Raw genomic sequence first — 19,527 nt, forward strand, 5'->3', positions numbered from 1 at the left:
GTAACTTCATGTTCTTTACATGAAGTTTCTTTCATGATGAAAACAAGACAATGAGAAAGATACTTATATATCAAATTCACAACTCATATTTTTATATCGAATATGGGATGTGAAGTCCAATGGGCAAGTGTGGCCTACCCATTGGACGATAAAGAAATTGGGAAATTGGCAAATTTGACAAGAGGGATTAAAAACTTTTTACCTCTTTACTGTTTATTGGAAGGGGATCCTAGAAAAGTTTGTCACAGTTTCCTGAAATCTGAGAACATTTCCAGAAAAATGTAAGTTGATTTAAGTTGTTGGTTATAAATTTTTCACTGAACAAACTGGGCAGAAAAGTTAATATTTTGTATTATTGTAAAGTTTTTTCCCCCATAGAGAAAGAAACTGTATAAACTTTTTAAAATATTCTGCATTAAAAGACAAAATATTTTGTCACTATTATTACATATTTCAGTCTATCTTCACAGTCAGCTTTGTCCAGTGAAAGAATCTGTGACTGGAAATGCTTAGGTTTTCAAAAGAATACAAAATGTTATTTGCATCCTGCCCCCAAAAAATGTACGTGCAAATACTAGAACAGGAAAAAAAAAAGGCTGAAACAACACAAATAATCAATAGTATTCCACAAATAAGTAAATACTAATATACAATATTGCTATGATATTCTTTTTTTTGTTATTTAGTCTTTATTTCATAATCATAAACTTTACTCTGCAACCTAGCTAGGCATGGAAGCGAACCAGCAAAACATGGAACTCACAGGGAACTGCAGCGAGAGCACAAAGAATCTAGGACACTGCGAGCAAATGGGGTGGGGGCTGCTTTCCTGAGCTGCAGAAGGAATAGTCTAGTGGTTAAGATAACACACAAATCAAACTTAATCGAGTTGTCCACAGTCAGGAATGGTGATCTTCTTGCTGGTCTTGCCATTCCTGGACCCAAAGCACTCCATGGTCTCCACAATATTCATGCCTTCTTTCACCTTGCCAAGGACCACATGCTTGCCATCCAACCACTCAGTCTTGACAGTGCAGATGAAAAACTGGAAACCGTTTATGTTGGGTCCAGCATTTGCCATGGACAAGATGCCAGGACCTGTGTCCTTTAGGATGAAGTTCTCATCATCAAATTTCTCCCCATAGATGGACTTGCTACCAGTGCCATTATGGTGTGTGAAGTCACCACCCTGACACATAAACCCTGGAATAAGTCTGTGAAAGCAGGAACCCTTATAACCAAATCCTTTCTCTCCAGTGCTCAGAGCACAAACGTTTTCTGCTGTCTTTGGAAACTTGTCTTCAAACAGCTCGAAAGAGATGCAGCCCAAGGGCTCGCCGACGATGGCAATGTCGAAGAACACGGTGGGATTGACCATGGCTGATACTACAAGTCTCCAGGAGGCAGTGGCATCTGCAAAGCCTGCTATGATACTCTTAAGAGAACAGTCTCAGATGTGCCATACTTAGGCAAGCCTTGGATGGAACAGTAACAGTGCAATATTCATAGAAAACAATGGAAATGTTCTAGTCTGGTAGAAAAAATAACTTTCAAATTTGATGCTAAAATAGCCAAACATATATAGATAAAAATGAATTTTAGGGCAGGTGCAGTGGCTTACACATGTAATCCCAGCACTTTGGGAGGCCAAGGAAGGTGGATGACCTGAGGTCAGGAGTTCGAGACCAGCCTGATCAACATGGCAAAACCCTGTCTCTACTAAAAAATACAAAAAATTAGCTGGGCATCGTGGCACATGCCTGTAGTCCCAGCTACTAGGGAGGCTGAGGCGGGAGGATCGCTTGAACCCAGGAGGCAGAGGTTGCAGTGAGCCAAGATCACACCATTGCACTCCAGCCTGGGCAACAGAGCAAGACCCTGACTCAAAAAAAAAAAAAAAAGAATTGAATTTTGAAAGATCATATTTCTTGAAATGGAGAATTCAAAATATTATTAAAAGTGACAAAAGAAATTATAGATACAATTTTTAAATTAATAGTAACCAATTTAGATAAATTATATTAGGACAAAATCATACTGAGCAACTAATATTTATCATCTGATGAACTGTCATCTGATGAACCATCAAATGATAAAAATTGAAGTCAAAATTTTGTATGTTACTGGTTTTATACCTATTGTAAAAAGTAGAATTGAAAATGCAACTTTGAAGATTAGGCATTGATTTAAAAGAATAATGACGGCAAGCTAATGATAATGGCAATTGGTAAGAAACAACCATTTATTATGAGCCATGTATGATGCATAGTTTGAATTTCTTATTAAAGGACATGTTCTCAGCTGGGCCAAATAGGTGATTGCATCTTTAAAACAATTCAACAATTACATAGGATATTTTCTGTATCTGCCCAAAGATGAAACAACTTGAAAACCCTGTTATATTTGTCACTACAAACACTTTTGGGCACACAGAAGGAACGGTGACGAAAAGCTATTAAAACAACAAAATTTTATTTACACCAGATAACAAGATGCACTGGAAGAGTATGAGCAATAAAAGAGAATCCTTAAATAAAAAGAATCATGATCTTTTTTTAGAAATTTTATTTTAGGTTTGGGGATACATGTAAAGGTTATGTAGATAAACGTGTCATGGGGGTTTGTTGTACATGTTATTGCATCACCCAGGTATTAAGCTCAGTACCCAATAGTTATCGTTTCTGCTCCTCTTCCTACTCTCCACCCTCAAGTAGCCACCAGTGTCTGCTGTTTTCTTTTTTTGTTTGAGATGGAATTTCGCTCTTCTTGCCCAGGCTGGAGTACAGCGGCGCAATCTCAGCTCACCACAATCTCTGCCTCCTGGGTTCAAGCGATTCTCCTGCCTCAGCCTCCCAAGTAGCTGGGATTAAGGCATGCACCACCACACCTGGCTTATCTTGTATTTTTAGTAGAGACAGGGTTTCTTCATGTTGGTCAGGTTGGTCTTGAACTCCCGGCCTCAAATGATCCACCCACTTCAGCTTCCCAAAGTGCGGGGATTACAGGCTTGAGCCACCCCTCCCGGTCCCTGTTGTTTCCTTCTTTGTGTTCATGAGTTCTCATCATTTAGCTCCCACTTATAAGTGAGAATATGCAGTATTTGGTTTTCTGTTCCTGCATTAGTTGGCTAAAAAAGAAATGATCTTTGGTAGAGAATTATTTTTGAATCTGCACTATCTACAATTATTTCATAGAAACTGTTGTTTTTAATGATGGTACAAAAGCTTGTGGAAACACCAAAAACTTGAACCAAATAATGAGCTTGTCTATTTTACCTTTTTACGATTAAATTTTTTTATTTAGAGAAAATAGTTACTCTAAATTGAAATAAACTGCATGTAAAATATGTAACAAATGTGACATTTCTCCTATAAAATATTTAAAAACCAGAACAAGTAAACAAAAGTGTTATATCACAACAAAAGAAAAAAAAAGATTAAAAAAGTGTTACATCACTATAAAAGAGAATGTGCACATACAAATAATCCCTAAACTGATTTCTATTGTGATCACTTTAGGGTTATTAAAAATTAAAAAAAAGAACTTATCAAAAATAGTTCGTGGATCTAGATATTGTTTTTAGAGAAGGTGAAAACTGCAATGTAAAGGATAGATTTATATCATGAAATTAAAAATTTTTGTAGTATTTTCTATTATAACAATAATTTATTATAAGATCCCATCATAGTATTTGAACGTTATATGTAAAATCAATTGCCAATTTCTGGATGTAAATGTTACAATAACTTTGACAATTTCGGCTGCTATTCAGTAAGTTTTCTCCATGTTGAAATTACTTTAAAAATAAGAATACAATGGCTGAGAAAGGATGTCGAATTTGGTATTACTATCTTTGAACATAAATTATGTAAAAATCCTGATTGTAAAAGCATAACTGTAATTTTGCTAAAAATAAACACAATAAAAAATAATTTTTATATAGTAAACATATAGTCATGTATAAATTATGCATGCCTTTGTTATTATGTATCCAAACATCAGCCAAACAACAGAACTGCCAATTATGTGCAGAAAATTAAAGATCAGTCAACTTTAAAATTTGCTGATATTCGGTCATAGAAAAATTAGTTCTCAATTTTGTTTCAAAAGTAGAAGTATACATCATATTTTATGATTTTTTAACAGTCTGTTAGCTTGTTTGTTGACAAAAAAGTTAACAGTTTGTGAGCTTATGGTTCTCCATTTATATTTTTGCACTAGGCCCACAGATGTAGGGGTAGGTCTGACTAAACATATGTTAACTTTATGATTAGTGCTAGTAAGAACTGCTGTTTATTAAATGTTTATTATATGTTGGACACTGAGCAAAGTACTTGAAAAAAAAAAGCACTTTGCTCAGTGCCCAACATATAATAAACATTATTATATGCACTGCCAGGCTGGAGTGCAATGACATGATCTCGGCTCACTGCAACCTCCCCCTCCCGGGTTCAAGCAATTCTCTTGTCTCAGCCTCCCAAGTATTTGGGACTACAGACGCACACCACCACGCCGGGCTAATTTTTTGTATTTTAGTAGAGATGGGGTTTCACCATGTTGGCCAGGATGATCTTGATCTCCTGACCTCGTGATCAGTCCGCCTTGGCCTCTCAAAGTTCTGGGATTACAGGTGTGAGCCACCGCGCCCAGCCCAAAGTACTTTCTATACAGTAGCTCACAACACCTCTATGAGTTAATTTAATGTTATAGCTAAGGAAACTGAGGTTTAGAAGTGTTAAGTTACTTGCCCAAACATTGTCAAAGCATTTACTATACCTATCCTGAAATGGGATTGCTCGTTAAAGGCTGACAGATCACTAGGAAATGTTCTTTATGAATGCAATGTCTCTGCTGGATAATATCTGTCCCTCTACCCCAATTCATGCAGCCTGAAACTCCACCATTACGCATTGATTCCTCTTGGCTTTAAAGGCTTTTCAGTCTCCAAAAGAAACCAATAGAAATGCAAATGCCCCCGGGGGTATAAGACGACAGCATATTAAGCCAGTATTACTTCTCCTGTATTTTCCACCAAAGTAACTCATCAAACCAAGAGTGAATTCTTAACCCCCAGGAGTCTGAGGACTCAGCCCAAAAGATTTTGATCAATTTCTTTAAAGTCCTGTGCTATTTAAAACCATGCCTATATGCTTTTCCGTACTGTATATATATTTAACATAAAAATGTTAGCTCTTCAAATAAAAACGATGCTTCACAATAGACTCCATGTTCATCTTGGAGTTCAAGGACTCCGTGGCATACTTTCTGGTCTCCCGGTTTGTGAAGCACGTTTGGCCACCACTATGGAGTTTCCTTAACCCTCAGCTGAAAGTAAGGCCCAGCAGAAAATGGGAAAGAGAATAAAGGCCTCAAGAAGTGGCAATAATGAGCCGGGCATGGTGGCTCACGCCTATAATCCCAGTGCTTTGGGAGGCAGAGGCAGGTGGATCACAAGGTCAAGAGATGGAGACCATCCTGGCCAACATGGTGAAATCCCGTCTCTATTTAAAAAAAATAAAAATAAGATTGGCAATAATGATGAGAGGGGAGGAACTAGAAGTAACAAGGCACCTGGGTTACCTGCATTTACCAATTTAGTCAATTTAGTTGAGGACCTGCCCTGATGGTCTTTTATTTTACTCAACTTTCTTAGTCATTTCAAATTCTACCTTTGACTGTTTTGAAGGGAGGTGAACTCTCTGTCATTAGAAATGTGCAAGCAGATGAGACAGCTGCTTGCTTTGAGAGCTATGGGTCGGGAACAGGGGCGGTGGGCTTCAATCAATGAATGGCAGAAACTATCAAATGTGATGCCCTATAATCCTGAAATTTTGTTACTCCTCTGAAGCATGAGTGTCAAGAAAAAATGTACTCAAGTCAATAAATGTTTATTCAGCACTTTTCTAAGTGCCAGATGCTAGGCAGTAGTGGACAGGACAGTCTTCCCAAAACTCATAGTTTGCTGAGGAGAGACATAAACAAGCAGGTAATTCTAGTACAGCTTACGGGCTCTCACAGAAGTACAGAAGTTACGGAAGCTCTGTGGAGGGGCACCAGGCTTGGATCTTGGTAGCTTTCTAGGAAGAGATGACATTTAAATCAAGATTTGAAAAATGAGTAGAAATTTACTCAGGTCCTCCTGAAAACTAATGCAGCTAGCTTCAGGATTAATTTCAGTGGGTTTCATCAGATCCCCTCTCTGCTCTGCTATATGTTGCACATCCATTCTTCTTGTCGATTCAGGATATTTCAGGACAAAAGGCTGGATTTATAATTATCAACGGTAATCACTGGAGATGTAGAGAGGACAAGGGGTCCATCCCCATTATACAAAACTACACCACAGGCTATGTGAACCAGACTCCAGGTTTTTGGCATTAAAGTTACCAGGCAGATCTTAAACTCACTTCTTAAGATATTCACAGCTGTTTAACCAAGGGGAAGAGAGGAGGGTGATTCATAGTGTGTTTGCCTCCTGGGCTGTAAACACAAAGGAAAGAAAATGTTGTTAAGGAAAGAAGCAGGCTCCTCCTTGCAGTAGTATGTTTTTTGGTCGTCATGTGGTAGACAGCAGGGCCAATAATTCAGCCTGCAAAATTTCCAGCTAAAAAAAACCAAAGCCTTTGAAGTGGCTAATGAATACACTCTTTTTAACTTACTCCGATCTCATTGCTGAGAGCTGTGCAGTTGCTCCTGGGCAGAAGTTTCACTAATGTAGGGATGTTGACTGGCCACTGCATCAAATATTTATCAAGTCACAGATGGGAATCTACAAAGAGTTTGCAGAGAGGTTTCGTGTCTCCCTTCAGTTCTAGGGGAAGCACGTCAGCACTGCAAAATGCAAGTCCACAAATACACACTTTAAGCTTATGCATAGGGCTGCTGACCCATTTTAAACAGGTTAAATGGGGCCAGTTTAAAGGGAATTCTTTTTTTTCTTAAGGTAAAAGTAGTATGTTTTCATTGTAGACATAAAAAAAAAATACCCTTACACTAAAAGAGGGATAATTTCACCACCCAGACCTATCATATATTATACATCTTTTATTTTATTTTTTATTTTTTGCTGTTTATAAGAGACTTTTTTTTAACTTTTATTGTAAGTTCAGGGGTACAAGTGCAAGTTTGTGTCATGAAGGTTTGTTGTACAGATTATTTCATGATCCAGGTTAAACCTAGTATCCATTAATTATTTTTCCTGATCCTCTCCCTCCTTCCATCCTCCATCCTCCATCTTTTAAATTAAAAAAAAAATCCTGTATCCAATATTCTTATTTTATTCTTTTGCTTTTTTATAATTTTCTCATTTAACAATGCATTCTTACCATTTTGCATAAGATTGTGTATTTTTCTACAATATATTGTTATACATTTATGTAGTATTCCAATATATAAATGTGCTATGATTTACCTGGCCAACCCCTTGTCATTCAATATTTGTGTCTAGCTTTTCTATACAATAAATGATTATTTTAACGGACATCTTCATAACCAAATCATTATTTGTGCCCAACTATGATATTTTCTCTGACAAATGAGTGAAAAAGAAATTGCTATGTCAAAGAATTAGCCTGATATACCAGTTTACAGCTCCATCATCAGTATGTAAGAGGGGTGGGGCTGTCATTTTTAATGGGCTGTCAGCTTGCCCATCTCAATTAAGATGGTCTAAGGTCACTGAGCGGTAGATACTGGTCTAGGAGTTTATGGGTTGGTTGGTTTGTATGCTTCTTTGTTTTCGTAACAGCCTCCTTGAAACTTGAACGTTTTTCCTCTTTAATTTAACAGCTATCTTATTTCTCTGGCCTCTCTTCTTTATTTAGTTACACTGGAGAGAAAGAAGGGTCTCTTCAATGGTAAACAGCAGCGCCTGAGTTCAATAAGGATTTATGGCTTGCTGTTTGCATTGCTAGTAACCACAATTATAATGCTGGGCCTATCAATATCTTTTTCCTCTAGCAATAGAAGGCAAGCTGTTTCCTGCAATTGAAGTCTCCTAGAACAGAAGTTCACTGATAGAAAAAAAATAGGGAAGAGGGGGTTTGGTAGGATAAGGTCACTAGCTTTTTGTTTTTCCAAGTAAAGCTATTGGAACAATCACAATAAGCAATCGCCATCTATTATCATAAACCAATTACATTGGTTTTATAACACGCATGCACTCATACAAGAATAAATGAATAATAAGAAAGTTTCAGAATAAAATACCTTCTTACCTAAGAAAGAACAATTGGTCTTCTTGCACTGACATATACACTGTCCTTATTTTTCTCTTCTCACAAATGATTTGAAAATATCACTTTGGATTAGCATCGGTCTCTAGGCCTTGGACTGAAAACCACCATTTAGAGGATTGTGATCATATCTTTTATTTGGAGCAGGATCTAAACCAGTCCTTTTCCTCCCTGGCCAGGAAAAGAGAGGAACTCACATTTTTTCTTCCAGGAGCCTCTTCCTACTTGCTTGGTCTATGCGGTGTTCCCACATTGCAGTAATTCAGGCACCGTTTTCATGACTTGCACATACCCACAAGCTACTTATTATTTATTTAGTATTTGTTTTCAATCAACACTGTTTTAACTTCAAAAATACATTTATTTCAAAGGGAAACTTAATATCTCAACAATAAGTGGAAAACCAATATTGCTTGTCATAAATAAAGCAAAACAATGATATTAGTTTCTAGCGTCTCAGCTGTGCCTGCCAACGGTTCTGAGCCAGAGTCCTGTGGTTTCTTGATTTCTAAGGAGAGAAAGAGAGAGAAGTTAGCAAGTGAAAAAGCGTTAAAGACAAATTAGCACAACTGTGTGACTTTGCCCTTGACAGAGCTGAAAGGATTGAGGGAGTTATGAAATGGAGATATATTTCTCACTGATTGAGGTCACCATTTTGATAATCTACGAGCCATTGGTAGGGGCCCCACAATTGAAAATACCAATAAAGTGGAAAAAGAACTGGACTTGGTTTTGAGCCCTGCTTGGCCACTGTTGATTGTTAATCTTTGAGCAAGTCACCGCACTTCCTTAAAGCCTCAGCTTCCTCAGCTGAAAAATGGAATGATAATAGTCTATATCTAACAAGGATTGTGAAGAATAAATGAGAATACGTAAAGCATCTTGTAATCTCTAAAATGCCATACAAGTCATGAAAACTCATTCTCACTCGTGGAGCATTTTTATTTATGAGCATCAGATCTTTTCTCCAAAGGCCCAGAATATGCTGACAGGCCCAACAATCACCATAGCCTAAAATAAGTAGGTGAACGAAAGCCTTTAAAAATGAATTACTGGATCCTGTATCATTTGGAATAGGTCCTTGAGCATTATAGTTATTAGGCCAAGTGCAGTGACTTACTCCTGTAATCCCAAAGCTTGGGGAGGCCAAGGTGGGAGGATAACTTGAGCCTAGGAGTTGGAGACCAGCCTGGGCAACAGAGCAAGACCCAGTCTCTACAAAAAAATTTAAAAATTACTTGAGTTTGGTGGCGTGTGCCTGTGGTCCCAGCTATTCAGAATGCTAAGGCAGCAGGATCACTTGATCCTTGGAGGTTGACGCTGCAGTGAGCTATGTTCATTCCACTTCATTCCAGTTGGGGCAACAGAAAAAAATAGATAAATAAATAGATCGATCAACAGATCGATAGATAAATAGGAAAACAGATGATAGAAAGATAGATAGATAGATAGATAGAGATGTAGATATATGTATGTGTAATTATTGGATCAATGGCTCTAATTAGCAGGAACCAGGTCTGGCTTATTCACTTCTATGTTCTTTGCACCTACTTCAGTGTCTAGCACATTTTAATACATGGTGAATGATTCACTCCTAAAAGAATGTCGAATGAAAAAATGAATGAGTGAATGAATTAGTGAATGGCTAAATAAATGACATTGCTTCTTGATACTAATATTAGACCTTGGTCTTTGTAATAGATATCTGTAGTTTTTTGCCACCCAGCACTGTATTAATCATATTTTTTATTTTCTGTGTTTTAGGATGCTTTGGCATCTTGGGGTCTGGTGGACCTGGGGAGGGACTGGCCATCCCAGAGGTAGCTTATTCCTGGAGATAGCAAACTTGCCTTAAGCACCCCTGTGATATGCAAACCAACCAATCCCTAGTCCATCTCCCCACCTACCTCCTTTTATTAGGCTCTTGCAGTCCAGGACACTATCCCTCTGCCCTAAGTCACCCAAGGGCCAGGTACCAGACAACCAGGGACTACCATTTCACCTGGAGGCCACCCAAATTATTCAAACCATGCAATCCTAATTCTGCCCAACAGTTTACACTATTCCTTCTCTAACTCCCTAGTACATTTTAAAATAAGTACTAACCTTGAGGGCTCAGCCCAACTCTAATCTCGATTTATTATTAAAGGGGAGTGGCTCTCACCTGCATTTCAGGGGAAAGTATACAACTCAAGTATAAGCCAATCAACACATGACATCGTGATTGTCTCAGAAATGGACACATGGCCACACTGAAGTTGCAATAAGTCTTTTCCTGGGACAAAACCTCATGGTTTTTCTCCCCCATTAGATTGGAAACTGGGAAGACATTAGGTCTACAGCTATGCAGTAATTTTGCTAGCTAGAAGCAAAAAGCCTGTTTGAAATGAAGCCGACCAGAAAAAGCAATGCCAAGAGACAGAGGGAGAGAAACCAAGCTCTGATGGCATCATCTGAGCCAACCCTACTCCTGGACTTTTCAGTTACCTGTGTTGAAGCCCATTTATATTGGGTTTATTGTACTGACAAGTAAAAGAATCCTAATTTACATGGTCTTCTTTTTCTCTTTTCACGATGCCCAAAGTCACACCTGAAGATATTTAAAACTGTACTTTAAACTAAGTCAGTTCCATACTTAGTATATGCCAGGCACTGGGCAGGTCCTAGGGATACAGCATCTAATAAGACCCTTGATGAGCTGCAGTTTGTATGGGAAAATAGCCACGCAAACAACAAGGGGAGAGTGCAATAGATCATAGAGGTTTAAGCAAAGGCAGTTGGAGTTAGCAAAGGAGTAGTCAGATCTGCCTGGAGGTTCCCCTCCTCTTCAACCCTGTGTTAGTCCCAGCCTTGGCTCGGGACATTCCTATGAGTGTGCCTCCCACTTCAAGGAGGATCAACCGAAACGTTTAGTGAGTGCTGCCTGTACCACTAGGCCCTTGCTCATTTATAGCTCCTTTATAGAGAGCCAGAAGAATTAGCCCCACATTCCTCTACTTAGAGGCTTAGCAGGGACAAACAAGCCTACCCAGCTCAGTGGTAGAACCTGAACTCGAATGAAGGCTGTATGACTCCAGAGCCCACGCACTGCACTGCTATGCCATCCCAGTGTTTGCTGAGTGCTCACTGTGTGCTAAACTCCAATTCCAGACTCCACTCCAAAATTATAAAAAAGAAGGTAGCATTCCAAAAGCATTCCTTTATCTATCTATGTCTGTCTATCTATCTATCTATCTATCAATCATCTATCTATCTGTCTATTTTGAGACGGAGTTTCACTCTTCTTGCCCAGGCTGGAGTGCAATGGTGCAGTCTCAGCTCACTGCAACCTCTTCCTCTCGGGTTCTAGCAATTCTCCTGCCTCAGACTCCCAAGTAGCTGGGATTACAGGCACCCGCCAACATGCCCGGCTAATTTTTGTATTTTTAGTAGAGACGGGGTTTCTCCATGTTGGCCAGTTTGGTCTTGAACTCCTGACATCAAGTGATCTGCCCAACTCAGCCTCCCAAAGTGCTGGGATTATAGGCATAAGCCACCACACCCAGCAGCATACCTTTTTTAAAAAAATATTTTTTTTTCAGACGATTCTCACTCTGCCACCCAGCAGAAGTTCAGTAGCACAATCATGGCTTGCTGCAGCCTTGAACTCCTGGGCTCAAATAATCCTCCCCAGTGGCTGGAACTACAGGTGCACACCACTGTGTCCAGCTAATTTTTTAAATTTTCTATAGAGACAGGGTCTCTTATTGTTGCCCAGGATATCCAAAAGCATTCTTTATTGTACAACAGAATTTGCTATTGGATTCTCTTACATTATATTCCCCTGTGTGTGGAAAACAATAGGCAACTTAGAAAAATCATTTTGACACACAAAGTATTTTGAAGACCACAGCTAATGAATACAAGGTAGTGCACCTGTGTATAGGCACCTGTGTATAGGCACCTGTGTATAGGCACGCCCTTGCTCAGGACCCCAAACTATTATCTGAGACGTCTTTACCTGCGATCCTCTGAGAGATGGAGCAGCCAGATGCAGCATTAAGTGAAGAACCTCCTGGGCCCCAAGATCAGGATTGCCTGCGGTTGAATGGGGCTGGGCAAGATCTCTGACTGACACCGGTCAGCGAATTGTGCCTTTGCTTCCTGCAGAGCATGTGGGGCTTCTGAGGATTTCAGCATGCCTGATGGGGGCACCAGAGGCAGCCTGAGCCCCAGGCATACTGGCCACGTTGGCAGATTTCCTTTTTAAGCTTCATGTTGGCTTGTCAACCTCATCATCCCAAACCCGTTAAACAAGCAATTTATTAGACTGGCAGCCCCTCTGGATGCTGCAACTTTTATTTAAGGGACTGTTGGCCTTTCCATTTTTCAACTATACTGTCATTATTTTCTTTCCAGAAGAAAAAGGGTGCATCTTTCAGCTTGGGTAAGAAGTGTATTACTTTATCGATGTGGACATGTAGTTCATATGCTGGCTATGAATATTCATAGGCTCTCTTAGACATATCACATCAAATCTGTGAGAGAATAAGTATTTCACTTCAAAATCAAAGCTGAGTAGGATGCTTTTAAATCAGCGTTAGGTTTTTATTGTAAATGAATATACTTATATTAAATTTGTATTCAAATTAGATGTAATTCATACAATACATAATTAGATAACTTGCTTTCTTCCCTTAATGGTATTTCTTGAAGACCTTTTTATGATCATTTAATTCCCAGTCTTTTGAAATAGATGTGAATAGACACAGTGGATTTTGTAACACATTACCACTTCCTTTATTTCAAAATTGCTATTTTAGTTTTCTTGACAACCGAAAATTGTTTTATTTATTTATTTATTTCAATGACTGGTCAGGAAAATTGGGATTTCAATGCCTTGTTTTAGTTCCTGGAACTCACTTTTTATTCCTGAAGGGTTCTGTTTTTATTGTTCATTTGTCATAAGAAATATACAAGGCTTAATCATAAGAGCAACTGCCTTTTGGTAGTGCTTACTCTGTGCTATGAACATCACAGCTTGTTCAAGACTCATCGCAAACCTAGAAGGCAGACGCTATTTCTCCCCCTCACTTTGTAGATGAGGAAACTGAAACTCAGAAAGATCAAGAAATCTTTGGGAGGCCGAGGCAGGCAGATCACCTGAGGTCAGGGGTTCGAGACCAGCCTGGCCAACATGGTGAAACCCCATCTCTACTAAAAATACAAAAATTAGCTGGGCGTGGTGACGCACACCTGTAATCCTAGCTACTCGGGAGACTGAGGCATGAGAATTGCTTGAACCTGGGAGGCGGAGGTTGCAGTGAGCTGAGATGATCACACTGTTGCACTCCAGCCTGGGTGACAGAGTGAGACTCTGTCCACCTCCCTCCCAAAAAAGAAATCTTACCCAAGAAATCTTGCTAAGGAGAAAAGGAATTGGGTTATACACTGAAATCAAAGTCACACACTTAATCTTGGCTGAAATATTCCTTAATTCCACAGACATCTACTGAGCCCCTCAAGGTGCCGAGTGCTGCTTCCCACAGTGGAAGTACCATGGGAAACGAGACAGAGCAGGCTTCCAGTCTCATGGCGCCTATTACCTACCCAGCATCCCTATCAAACCTGAACTGCAAACCTGGACTTTCACCCACAGATGTGGTAGGAGGGCCACGTCTTGGGCATAACTAGATTTCCTGGCTGGTTTGAGATCAGCACTGAGGATTTCTGAGTTGGGGGCTGGGATTTATTTTAATGCCTAGTGTAGTGGCTGAATCATTGTAAGTCCCTTAAAGGTATTTGGAATTGTTGTTTGACAGTGAAGCCTTCAAAAGAGAAAAGGGGGAAAGTTGCTTCCAATGAAAACGCTTTATTTAAACAGCCCTTTAATGGCATTTCAGCTTTGGTTTTTCTCTTGATCTGCATTGGCTCTTCTTCTCCCTGCACTTGCAAGTGCCCGACATAACATAAGATGGTTCAGAAGGGACTGCCATCTCATGCCTCCCACACATTTCCATCCTTCCCTGTGGTCGTCAAGGACCAGGGCTAGACTCCCTCGGGCTTGGCCCCTCTCATTCTGGAAGCTGTCACCTTCTCGACTGGCTTCCCACTCCTCCCCATCCCCAAAATAAAACAACAGGGGAGAAAAGAGGGTTGCTACCATCTCAGGCCTTGCCGTCATTTTACAGCACTGCCTCTTGATCAGCAAAGCAGGGAGATGAAAAAGACCCGTCAGCCCCACCCGCACTTTCCTGTCTTTGTCAGAGCCGCGTCTTCAGCCTCCAAAGCATTTGGAGCTTTCTCACAGCAGGAAACTAAAATGCTTTTTTCCCAGACATGATAGCTTAGGTGCTCCCCAAGCAGTGGGACCTGTCTGTCTTCCATTGGAATCTTTCATCTTCACTTACATTCCCTCCTTTTGGAGCTGCTTCAATAATTGATGCATTCTGAGTGGCACATTCATGGCATCTGCACAGTAGAATTCACAGGGGGAAGGACGGAGTAGAGTAAGGCGACACGGCTGTGGTCCCTGTCCTGGCTTCAGCCCTGTTCCCTTCTTCTCTGGATGCCCTCCTCCATCTCCCATGCCCAGCACACTGTCCATGAAAGGGGCTTGTCTTAGGTTCTCTAGATGCAGAGACTGAGATGAGATTCTTGCACAAATGATTAATTGAAGGAAAGCCCTGAGAAGAAACCTACAGTGAGGGGGGTAAGGATGTGGAGAGAAGCAGGATGGGGCAAGGGAAGGAGGTTGGCAAAGATGGGGTTTAGGAAAAGTCTAGCCTAGACCTGGTCCCACTGGGAGTTCCGTAGCATCTGCTGCATCTCAGAGGTTGTCCTGGCCAGCTAAAGACACTGGGCTATTACACTCTCCTATCGATCAACCAAATGTGCCATGTGCTGCCCCAGGGTAGGGTAAAATGTCCCAGGCACCTCCCACCAAGAAGCTCTTTGTAACTGAGGATAGTGCTTTCAATAAATGAACAAGCATGTGAGCCGCTAGCAGCCAACATCTGGGGGATGGGTGCTCTGTGCTGGAATGATTAAGCAGTTCCATTCAGGCTAGTGACATCCCTTAATGAGCCACCCTTCCTCCTACCTCCCTCCCTCCCTTCCCCTCCTCTTTCCTTCAACAGACATTTATTAGTAAACCAATCCTCCTGGAGTTTAGAGTCTAAGTAAGGGGACAGGCCATGAACATGTAAATGAGTGAACACAAAATAATTCTAAATTGTGACCATTGTGAAGGAAATAGAGTACCATGGGAGAGGATAACAGATGGTGGGGAAAGAGACCTATTTTAGGTTAGGTAGTCAAGGAAGGCTTCTCTAAGTAAGTGACTTTCAAGCTAGGGCCTGAAGTGAAGAGAGAGGAGGATTCAGTGGTAAGAATGCAGGGTGAAGAGGATTCCAGGGGGAGAGGCAGCAAATTCAGGTCCCTGGAATGAGGTTTGTATGCTCTGAGGACTGATGCAAGATCAGAGATGAGTTGAGGGTGTCTGGCTGGGACCAGTTAATACTAAGTCTTATAGGCTATGGGAGGGCCCTTAGATTTAATTCACTTGCAACTAGAAACCTTAGAAGATGTTTAAGCAGGACATTGATGTCAGCTGAATGTTATACAGTTGGATTGAAATTTTACTCAACCACATTCATATGTGCAAAAAAAAATGTGGTTTCTTGGCTTCCTCATATGGATACAGTCTTAGACATTTCCCAACTTAAATAGAAACCTGACTTTTCCAGATTCATATCTCAGTTTCTTCTGGTCTACACAATCACCTTTCCAGACATGCCAGGATTTGGTCCATTTCCTCCCCCAAGATGGCCCCTGGGATATGCAGAACTTACACACGAGTCCTTGTGGTGGCCTGGGGAGGGCCTTAGACCTATGTGGATGTCCTTGTGAGGGTCTCAGAGTCCCCTCTAGCCTCTGCCCTTGCCCTCCTGAAGCAGGATATTTCCCTGACCCCTTCACAGGTGGGAACTGAAGTGTGGGCACTGAAACTAGCCAGCTGCTTCAGCACCAACAGGGACAAACTCCACACTCAAACTGCTGTGTTCAACCCCTCACAGGTGGGTGCACACAAGTGAGCAGGTGCAGGAGCATGGGTGAGCACTTTTAGGTGCTGGCCAGGGTGAACTTTGTGTGGGGGCCCTGTGGCAATGTCTAGGAGGGTGCCTGTGACCCCTGAAGACTCAGAGGGAGTGTTACAATCAGCACTCTTTTAGCTTTGCTGTCCAAGGACAGCTTAAGTGTTAACAGCTCAGTGGAGGGTCAGTGTGACAGTCTTTTGCACTGCACTCATGGTACCCAAGTTCTCGTCTGGTGTCCAGGAAGAATGAGATCACACAAATGAATTGAAGACAGTAAATGCAGGGGATTTTATTGCCTATGAAAGTGGCTCTCAGTGGGAAAGGGAGTTGAAAAGGGGATGAAGCAAGAAAGTAATCTTCCCCTGAAATTGGGCCAGACTCCTCTCCAAAGCTACACCATCAAGTTGTTCCTCTGAAGTCAGACCACTTCTCTCCAACATCCAACCATAGTAGTCCAAGCTGCTTCTCCTCCCTTTGCTTCTGGCTGAGCCTGGGGTTTTATGGGCACAGGATTGGGGGTGGTGAGCCATCAGTGGTTTTGGGAAAGGCAACATTCGAGCAGGAAAACAAGGATGCAAGTTCTCACCTGGGCCTCAGTTCTAGGCTTGAGGATGGTACCCTTGCCAGGAACCCACCCTTTTCTGTCCCAAATTTCCCTGCCTCCTGTCCCTATCACTCTTTCATTGTTTCCCTACTGGAGAAAGCTGTAGCAATTGAGCCTGCATGTTTTAGGCCTAGTAGTGTTCCCAAACCTCCAGCACCCCAGCCCCATGAACTTGCCCCAAACTTGGTCTTGCCAGAACTACAAAGCTCTCTGCAGTTTGCCTTTGGCTCTCATTTAACCCTTGACTTGAGGCTCAGCCTGGTAGCTCACAGCTTTCCATGGTCAGTAAGTTTTCCAAACAGTTCCACTATAGCCCTCCACAGAGCACATGAGAACTTCTGGCCACTTTCCATGCTGTAAGGAAGAAAGGGTAGACTTTTGTGATTTAACTCTACCTACTCTTGCCATGCCACCAGTTTTACCCTGTTGAGGCTGTTCCACTTTTACATAGATGACATACTGCAAGACAATCTCCTTTCAGAGTCCAAATCAGAAAATTGACTAATCTACCTAACAGGGAAGATGGAGCACATATGCTTCACTGTCTATGTCCCCTAATCCTGCCCTCAGTCCCCTGGAGTGAAACAAGTTGGTTTCCCTATTCTTCAACCTCTGGTATGGACTCCCTGCATCATTTTTTCCCTCCTCCAGAAGTAACATCACCATTCACTCTTAGCAGAGGCTGCAGGGGCAGATTGGCTGTTTGAGACCCTCCTTTATGGGGAAAAGAGTGACACACCAGTTTAATATTTTAAAGTTATTATTCCTGTTACAAATAGTGAAAAACAGCATTCCTATTGCAGTGCAAAAATGGAAGGGGATAGAAGAAAAGATACCAGTTGGAAGCTGGTTTGCGGTTCTCCAGGGCAAAGGTGTTAGCAGTTTGCATTGGAGCTGCAAGGGAGCTAGAGAGAAGTGACCAGACTTGATACATTTTTTGGGAATGGATCTAACCAAAAGTGTATTTAACAGGGCTTCATTGAGTGCACACTCTGAGCAAGGCCCTGGAAAGACACAAAGATGAGGACGCGGTCCCTGCACTAAAAATGCTTACAAAATGCTAGGTAAGAAAAGACATCAAAACGATTAACCTCATGCTAAGCTAGCCCTAGCTAGAATGGTGTATAAAAGAGATAAGAAGTGGGAATCACCAAGGGTAGACTTCCTAGGTCCAGTAATAGTTAGTGGGTTTCAATACCACCATCCCTGTAACACTTGTGTGATTATGGGTAAGTTACTTAACCTCTCTAAGCCTCAATTTCCTCAAGCAAAAAAAAAAGTGCAATAATAATGGCTACTTTATAGGGTTGTATGAAGACTCAATGAGATGATATATAAAGCACTTAAAATGTGCACTAGCTCATAACATATTTTTTTAAATCATCAAACAACTTAATTAAGCACCAATATTAGCCATGTGCCCTTACTTTACTTTCCTTAAATGTATTTTCCCCTCCGTGGTCTGGAGGCTCTCCTGTGGATGTAAAAAAATGTATATTTTTTATACATATTTTACATTAGAAATGTATGTTTTATTTTACATCCACAGGAGAGCCTCCAGACCATGCAGTCTTCCATGACAAAGACAATGTCAATCAGTAGCTGGTGTCCATCCAGCACTGTCTGGCTAATGCTTGTGCAGAGGCTAAGAGCTGACCCATGCCATTAAGAAGCCCCTGATCTGTTTGGAAATTAGGCTTTACCTGTATGAATAAGAAAAAATGAAAGAGATAATTTGACTTAGTGATGCATTCAACAAATAATTGTTGAAGGTATACAGGGTGATAGTGGGCTTATTCAGTCCACCCAGCTGCCCTGCTGGGGAGACATTATCAATCCATTTCACAGATGAAGAAACAGATTGAAAGGGTAACATAATTTACTCATGACTACACAGCTAATAAGTAGTAGATATTGGTGTGACTCCAAAGCTCACATTTTAATGTAAGTGTTATCAGTCAGTCAATAGCTACTTATTGACTGTCAGCTGTGTACCAAGGCAATGTACTGAGCTCAGGGTACTCAGAGCGGATCAGACTTTGTGAGATAGACATGCAGAGGAGGGAAAAGTCACACATGCGTTGTGACCAGAGGAGCTCTGGGCATTAAAGGGGGCACAGACCAGCTCGTGTGATTCTGAAATAGGGGACACAGCATGGCTTAGAAGCAAGGATTTGGAGGTGGGAAAACCTGAGTTTAACTCTAGCTTAACTACTTACTAGCTGTGTCCTACTGGCAAGTTTATTTTCCTCTCTATGCTTCAGTTTCTTCATCTAGAAAATTGGAGAAAATATCCATTTCATAGAGTAACTGAGAGCACTAAATGAAATGGTGTATGTGAAGTGCTTTGTCAGCGCCCAACATAGTCACTGCTTAAAAACTGTAGCTGAGCAGGGCACAGTGGCTCATGCCTGTAATCCCAATACTTTGGGAAGCTGAGGCAGAAGGATCACTTGAGTCTTGGAGTTCGAAACCAGCCTGGGCAACATGTGAAGACCCCGTCTCTAGAAAACATTTTAAAAATTAGCTGGCTGCGGTGCACATACCTGTAGTCCCAGCTACTCAGGAGGCTGAGGTGGGAGAATCGCTTGACCTGAGAGATCGAGGCTGC

At 41.1% G+C, this 19,527-nt stretch overlaps 1 protein-coding gene across 1 annotated transcript; it reads right to left on the reverse strand.

The window, feature by feature from the left end:
* Positions 1-753: 753 nt before the first annotated feature.
* On the reverse strand, positions 754-1,417 carry LOC116531682 (peptidyl-prolyl cis-trans isomerase A-like). Its single transcript, XM_032250574.1, has one exon. The coding sequence runs from the start codon at positions 1,376-1,378 to the stop codon at positions 881-883; it is 498 nt and encodes a 165-aa protein (XP_032106465.1). The 5' UTR covers positions 1,379-1,417; the 3' UTR covers positions 754-880.
* Positions 1,418-19,527: the final 18,110 nt, after the last annotated feature.

The sequence above is a fragment of the Sapajus apella genome, unplaced genomic scaffold, assembly GCF_009761245.1.
Source record: "Sapajus apella isolate SASKATOON/1434 unplaced genomic scaffold, GSC_monkey_1.0 scaffold71, whole genome shotgun sequence".
NCBI classification, from domain to species: domain Eukaryota; kingdom Metazoa; phylum Chordata; class Mammalia; order Primates; family Cebidae; genus Sapajus; species Sapajus apella.

What these genes read in the sequence shown, in the direction of transcription:
- LOC116531682 (XM_032250574.1), bottom strand. Translation starts at nt 1,378, where the DNA reads ATGGTCAATCCCACCGTGTTCTTCGACATTGCCATCGTCGGCGAGCCC.